The 8,264-nt window shown below is 37.2% G+C and overlaps 1 protein-coding gene across 1 annotated transcript; it reads right to left on the bottom strand.

The window, feature by feature from the left end:
* Positions 1-4,550: 4,550 nt before the first annotated feature.
* LOC127678057 (vomeronasal type-1 receptor 52-like) lies at positions 4,551-5,609 on the bottom strand. Its single transcript, XM_052172881.1, is given in 1 exon segment — positions 4,551-5,609. A coding segment is annotated over 1 exon segment (1,059 nt).
* Between the last annotated feature and the right edge of the window lie 2,655 nt (positions 5,610-8,264).

The raw sequence follows: 8,264 nt of genomic DNA, 5'->3' as shown, positions 1-8,264 counted from the left end.
TGATTATTGTGAAGGCTATTGTTTCCCTAACTTCTTTCTTTGAGCAGAGGAAAGCCACTGATTTGTTAGAATGAATTTGATATCAAGCCAGTTTGCTGGAATTGTTTATCAGGTTTAGGAGTTCTCTGGTAGAATTTTTGGGGTCACTTAAATATAATATCATATCATCTGCAAATAGTATTATTTGACTTTTTCCTTTACAAATTGTATAATTTGACCTACTTTTGTTGTCTAATTGCTCTGGCTAAGACTTTGACTATGATCTTGAACAGGTAGGGAGAGAGTGGACAACCTTGTCTAGTCCCTGATTTTAGTGGGATTGCTTCAAGTTTCTTTCCATTTAGTTTGATGATGGCTACTGGTGTGCTAGATACTGCTTTTCCTATGTTTAGGTATGGGCCTGAAGTCCTGATCTTCATAAGCTTTTTATCATGAAAGTTAGATCTTGTCAAAGTTAGATCTTTCTCTGCATCTAATGAATGATAATGTGTTTTTTATTTGTTTTTATAGTGAATTATGTTTTTGGATTTCCACTTATTGAATGATCCTTGCAACTGTAGGATGAAACCTACTTGATCATGATGAATAATGGTTTTGATGTGTTCTTGAATTCAGAATGTAAGAATTTTATTGAGTGTTTTTGCATCAATATGCATAAGCAAAATTGGTCTGAAGTTCTCTTTCTGTGTTGGGCCTTCGTGTCATTTAGGTATCAGAGTAATTAGGGTTTCATAGATCGAATTGGGTAGTGTTTCTTCTGTTTCTAATTTGTGGAATAGTTTAAGAGTTTAATATTAGGTCTTCTTTGAAATTCTCATAGAACTCTATACTAAACCCATCTGGTCCTGGACTGTTTTTGGTTGGGAGACTATTAATGATTGCTTCTTTTTCTTTGGGGATTATGACACTGTCAAGAAAATTTAACTGCATTTTGCATTTTCTTTGACTTTTAGGCAAATAAGGAGAACTGGAATATATGATCCTAAGTGAGGTAACGCAATCATAAAAGCACACATATGATATGCACTCACAGATAAGAGGATATTAGCCCAGAGCTCAGAATACCCAAGACGCAATTCATGTATCAAATCACATCCAAGAAGAACGAAGGAGAGGCCTCTGGTCCTGGAATGGCTCTATGCAGCAGTGTAGGAGAATACAGGACAGGGAAGCAGGAAGGGGTTGATTGGCAAACAAGGGGAAGAAAGAGGACTTATGGTACTTTTGGGGAACAGGGAACCAGGAAAGGGGAAATCATTTGAAATTTAAATAAAGAATATATCTAACGAAAAGAAAAGAAATTAAAAATAAAGATCATTCAACTGATTCTGATTAACTTTGGTTCCTGATATTGGTCTAGAAAATTGTTCATTTTACCCAGCTTTTCCACTTTTGTTGAGTATAGGCTTCTGTAGTTAGAACTGATGATTTTTTTGAATTTCCTCAGTTTCTACTGTTATGTAGTCCTTTTCATTTCTGATTTTGTAAATTTGAATATTATCTCTGTGCCCTGTGGTTAATCTGGCTAAGGATTTATCTATCTTGTCAATTTTCACAAAGAATGAGCTGCTGGTTTCGCTAATTTTTGTATAGTTCTTTTTGTTTCTATTTGGTTGATTTCAGCCCTATGTTTTATTATTTTCTGCATTCTACTCCTATTATGTGTATTTGGTTCTTTTTGTTCTAAGGCTTTCATGTGTGTTATGAAGCTGCCAATGTATGATCTCTCCAGTTTCTCTTTGGAGGCACTCAGAGCTTTGAGTTTTCCTATTAGCACTGCTTTCATTGTGTCACCTAAGCTTGGTTATGTTGTGCCTTCATTTTCATTAATTTCTAAAATGTCATTACTTTATTTATTTCTTCCTTGAACAATTTATTAAAAGGGGCAAGATGTTCATTTTCCATGTATATGTGGGCTTTCGGTTGTTTTTGTTGCTATTGAAGACCGGCCTTAATCCATGGTAATCTGATAGGATACATGCGATTATTTCAGTATTCTCATATCTGTTGATGCCTGTGTCCTCACTGTGTGTGGTCAGTTTTGGAGAAGGGATCATGAAATGCTGAGAAGAAGGGATTTTTTGGTTTCAGGATGAAATGTTCAATAAATATCTGTTGAGTCCATTTGATTTGAAACGTTTGTTAGTTTCACTGCATCTCTCTTATTTTCTGTTTCCATGATCTGTCCATTGATGAGAGTGGGGTATTGAAGTCCCCCACTATTCTTGTGTCAGGAGCAGTGCATGATTTGCACTTTAGTAAGGTTTCTTTTACGAATGTGAGTGCCCTTGCACTTGGAGCATAGATGTTCAGAAGTGAGAGTTCATCTTAGTAGATTTTTTCCTTTGACAAGTATAAAGTTTTCTTCCTTATCTTTTTTGCTAACTTTTGGTTGAAATATGATTTTATACAACATTAGAATTGCTATTTCAGCTTGTTTCTTGGGACCATTTGCTTGGAATTTTTTTCCAGTCTTTCACTCTGATGTAGTATCACTCTTTATCACTCAGGTTCTTTTTCCTATATGTAGCAAAATGCTGGGTCCTTTTTATATATCTAGACTGTTATTCTATGTCTTTTTATTGAATACTTGAATAAATTGATGTTAAGAAATACTAAGAAAAAGTGATTGTTGCTTCCTGTCATTTTAGTTGTTAGAGATGGAATTATGTTTCTGTAGCTACCTTCTTTTGGGTTTGTGGAAAGAAGATGACTTTCTTGCTTTTTCTAGGGTATAGTTTCCTTCCTTGTGTTGGAGTTTTTCATCTATAATACTTTGTAGGGCTGGATTTTTGGAATGATATTGTGTAAATTTGTTTTTGACATGAAACATCTTAGTTTCTCCATCTATGGTAATTGAGAGTTTTGTTATTTTTGGTACCCTGCGATGGTATTTGTGTTCTCTTGGGATCTGTATGACATCTGCCCAGAATATTCTAGCTTTCATAGTCTCTATTGAAAGTATGGTATAATTCTGATAGGTCTGCCTATGTCACTTGACCTTTTTCCCTTAATGCTTTTAATATTCTTTCTTTGCTTTATTCATTTTGGTGTTTTGACTATGATGTGACAGGAGGAATTTATTTTGTGGTCCAGTCTATTTTCAGTTCTGTAGGCTTCTTGTATGTTTATGGGCATCTCGTTCTTTAGGCTAGGGAAGTTTTCTTCTATAATTTTATTGAGCATATTTACATGCCTTTTAAGTTGGGAATCTTTGCTCTCTTCTATACCTGTTATGTTCAGGTTTTGTCTTCTTATTGTGTCCTGGACTTCCTGGGTGTTTTTTGCTTAGGAGTTTTTACATTTTTCATTTTCTCTGACGGTTGTTTCAATGTTTTCTATTTTCAATCTTTTGCCCCTGAGATTCTCTCTTCTATCTCTTGTATTCTGTTGGTAATGCTTGCACCTATGACTCGTGATCTCTTTCCTAGGTTTTCTATCTTCAGGGTTGCCTCCCTTCATGATTTCTTTATTGTTTCTATTTCCATTTTTATATCCTTCATGGGAAAAGAGATGATAAAAGGCAGAGCATCGGGAATGATAGTCAAGCAGATGCTTGGGACAAATTTATCATAATCTTTTAAACTATTGATAAATTGCAGTTTGCTACATTTAGAATCTTTACATTTTTATTGATTTTCTGCAGAATGGCTAAAGTACCTGAACACATTTTCATCATGAGAAAATACACAAGATAAACATTTCCCACTATGAACATCATAGACAAACAGTGGTGTTGGAGATGACACTCATGTGGACAAAGTACAAGTGTCTACAGCACTCCCTTCCTGAACTGAAACTCTAACTCCACCAGAAAAACTTCCACAATGTCTATTTCTTGAGTATCTAGAACACCATGCTGGCTTTCATTCAGGTGAGTCCTGCTTTCTTTATGTAGATTATTACAATATCTGCTTCTGTGTGACAGAAATTTTACTTTGCAGAGTATATTCAGGGCTCATTATTAGTTCATGTGCCAGAGCCTCCTCCACTCTAAATACTGAATAATTGTTCACTCATGTAGAGGAAACAATTGTTTTTCTGTATTCAGAAAGGTCTAGTTCTTAGGTTGTTTGTACCTTGGAATGTTGAAAAATTGAAATACACATTTTGGCATATATAATTTTTATTTTACTCCTGAACATAACTGATATGTGTGTGGACACACATGTGTGTGTTTTAGGAATCATGTCATTATATATACTAAGTGTATATCAAATTTTGAAAAATACATAAAAGGGCAGTACAGATATTGGGAAATGTCATTATCCAGCACAGATTAGAGAAGTGTAAGTTGTCCAGGTGGTGACAAGGGAGTTCATCATTCAGGTTTTCCCTGAAGAGAGTTAAGGGAAATTATTTGCAATCATTCAGTGTGTGTGGTATGATTTTTAAAATATAAATCTGCCATACCTACAGTTATATAAATGTGTATGAGTTAAATAGAAAAGACACAAGTCCACATTTCCATTTAACCTCAAACATGCACATTACTCCAAGATTCATCGCTCTGGTGCCAATACATTGACTCATCATGAGAAAGCCTAATATCACAGAAAATCAAACTTTACTATCCTCTCATACATGGATATCAAGAGGTTAGTTATACGTTTTTCATTACTGAGAACCAGAAGAGGACTGACTGCAGCATAGCTATGGGCTACAAGAATCTGGACACAATACAGTGATGGATTTCCCTGGAATATAGTTCTTGAGTAGGAGATGATACTGTCGAAAGTTGACATCACCAGGAAGAAGATCATAAGCATTAGAATGGTCCAGAGGGCTCTTTGCTCTGGAGATGCCTTTGGAGAACGGTTTGAGTTCTGAAGGCGCTGGGAACGAATCTTATGCCTGCACAAGAGAGTTGCCATGTAGCAAGTTGAGAGGCCCATGAGACCTATAAGGAAGACATTCCTGGAAGCCAACAGTGTGGAGAAGGTGTGTTGCATTGAGAAATTCATGGGAAAAAAAGAGCAATATTCCGTGATGTATATAAGATTAACTGAGGTGAGATTTTGTGTGGCAATAGCTGCTATTAAAATATGACTGCTGATGGATGTATAGAAGATACTCAGTAAAATAAAGAAACATGAGAACTTATGTAGGAAAGTGTGTTTGAACTTTGCTAAGTGAGAGCTTTGAGGGCAGAGGATGATGGCCTGAAAGACACTCAACAGGCAGGTGGCACAAACAGAGAAGCTCCTGAAAACCCTGTGCAAAAAAATGAATATTTTACATGTGATGTCATCCCATACTCCCGAAGACATAAAAAAGTCTCCGGCTATATATGCTGCAAGTAACAGCATCACTAAGTGTATTAGGGCCATGAGGCCAGTGGGCAAGTCAGTGAGTCTGGGCCTGTGCCCATGAATGAACATGAAGGTGTGGAAGAGAAGAAGACAGCTGTTGGCTGAAATCCCGATGACTATCTCAGAGAAGAAGGCATTTCTGATGTAAGCTCTACAGTACAGTGTGTGGTCTTTATTCATATTATGCTGAATAGAAGCACATAGTAACTGTCTCAAAAGCAAGCAAGAAAATCCTTTGTTACATATTGCCCTCTACATGGAAAAAAGGAACATTACCCTGAATGTATACAGATGCATCCCCATTTATCCTCAGTTGAATAGAATTTCAGCTCTCTCACACCATCTAGAATCCTTCCATACTCTCACACATTTTCTAACCCTCCCCAACTTTATATAGCTTAAGTTTTCAATTGTGAACCTCTATCAGGTGTAAGTTTTGCTATACAGTAAAATTCCATACATTATAGAAAATATTTCCTTTCTTTGTACCTCTCATGTTCAATTAACCGGGCAATGCAAAATGGGGCTTTGATTTGTATTTTCTTCGTTGTCAAGCATTTGATAGTTCTCTATTTTCAGTGAACCTGAATGAAGATTTCACAAAACGAAATGAGACACTCTAAGGAAAGGGTGTCCCTGTATAAGAAAACTCACAGTCATTATAGTTAAGGTGTTCTCTTTACCTTTTCATTTATTGGCAGACCAAATATTCTTATCATAATTCCACCTAAAATGCTGGTTAAGTGTAAACTCAGGATTCATGCTTTTTCAGGTTGTACCCAGAGTCAGACTGCACACACACACACACACACAAATCTGAGCACTCTGAGGCCAGGCAGGAGTCACACCCTCTTAAAACATGTGGACAGCCTTGTGTCAGTGTCAGAGAACATGTATGTATAAAAGAAAATGTGGTATACACACCAAATGTAGAAGTGTTTCTTGTATATCATGATTTCCACGGGAATGTCAGCCACTGGTCTTATTCTGATGCCATTTCTGTGGCTCTGCCTGGGGGAACTGGCACAATCCTTCAAAGTCATTCAACTGAAACAGAGAAGATCAAAATTACTAAACAGTAGAAAGGTGGAACAGTCCACCTCCCGAGAATTCTGAGATTACTTTAAGTCTTTTCTTTGAATCCTCTTTTGGAATGTTATATCTCAGTTGCGTTAAGATGTCTAGAAAATCAAACCAACCAACCTCTGTGAGTAGCGCCCAGTCATCAGACACTGGCAGGGGCATACCTATAGTTTTCTTTTTCAACAATCAAGAACTAAGTAGGTAACAGCTACAGTTATAGTTGATCCAGAACTGTTCCACACAAAACAAAAAGGGATTGAGACATTTTCTACTGTCAAAAACATTTAAATAAATTTTAACTCAATGAGTAGAACACAAGAAAAAGGATTAATTGAACCTAACTAGTGTTTATTCAGGAAGATGGATATTTGTGTTTATAGACGTGAGTGGAAAATTTATGTGTGTTAACTGATTACTCAGAGTTCTAAGGACCACCAAGCCATGGTGCTCTTGGGAACAATTCATAACAAGCTGAGTAGGGACTGAGGCTTGGCATGTATGAATATGGGTTGGGAATAAAAAGCATTCACAAGTGAATACTGGTCAGTCTATTGCAGTCATGTGAAGTTGTTCTTTGTGGGACAAGCTTTGGAATCTGACACCTGTGTGTCAGAGTCAAGACAAGTTGTGGGTTCACATTCACTTCTTTACCAAACATCTTCAGAAGATGTGGTTTGATTAGAACCTGAAAACTAAATATGAAGAATATGGGGCAAGGCTAAATTACATCACATTTACCACTTACACACGCACACACACACACACCAAAAAAACAAAAACAAAAACAAAAAACAAGATTCAAACATTTCCATATGAGTGAAAATGGAAGGTATATTTTATTTGATAAATAAGACAGAGAGATAACATTGCCAGAATAAAACATTTTGTATTCCTGGGCCTTAGGACCATGCTCACTGTGCATTTACAATCAGTCTCCTGTAACCACATCATCACAGGTTCCTGAGGTGACAGCTCCTAACAAGAAGAGAAAGACAGACCAAGGGCTGGCACCACTAATTTATAATTTCTGAAACTGAATTGGAACAGAAAGCTGTGTCACTTTGAGTGGTAATTCTCCCAAAAGAACTGTAAACCCTGGGAGTAAGTAGTTCTTGCAGAGACAGACCGTGAGTGATGCTCAGGGTAGTCCAGTGATTCTCAAACATAGACTCCTGATGGAGCCATGGTAGCCTCTCAGAGGTTACAGGTACTGGGCATGCCATACTTACAACACAGGGTATGGATTATTTGAGGAAAGTGACCTGAAAGCATCCTTGCTGTGGTCTAGCTTCCATGCTACCAGAAAATCTTCAAGCTATCCATGGAGGGACAGCATCAGTTGTCCTATCAGGCTACAACACTTGTTATCCACAACAAAGAGAAGCATGGTAAGCTGGCCATAATTGTGCAATAGGAAGACTTACCCTTGGAAGTAGCCAACAGGTGTCTGATTGGATGTAGAACCCAATTTCCTCAACAGGAGGAAAATCATGTCTGGTTCTAGAAACATAGCTAACTTCTGAGGATCAATAAAGAAAATTATCTCAGAAAAGAATTTAATACCATCACTTTGCTAGACCAGCACAATTCCTGAGTACACTCTAGGACTTACATGTTTAGATAAGTAAGACTACCCACCTTCCTCTTAGAAGCTACTCCTGACAGCAGATGGAGACTACCACAGAAAACAAAACTGTGCACATCACAGAGATCTGCAGGTTGTGAGGGAGCCTACCACAATGAATCAGCATACATCACAGCTCCTGAAGGTTTGGCTCAGAGGACATCTAGGAAGATGAAGCAGAAATATTGAAAGAGCCAGAACTCCAATAAGTTAGAAATGAAACAGTCTCTCCTAGAAATGGTGGT

This window comes from Apodemus sylvaticus, chromosome 2 (genome assembly GCF_947179515.1).
Source record: "Apodemus sylvaticus chromosome 2, mApoSyl1.1, whole genome shotgun sequence".
In the NCBI taxonomy this organism is placed as follows: Eukaryota; Metazoa; Chordata; class Mammalia; order Rodentia; family Muridae; genus Apodemus; species Apodemus sylvaticus.
The sequence above is the reverse complement of the archived record's forward strand: the minus strand, read 5'-3'. Positions and strand labels throughout refer to the sequence as shown.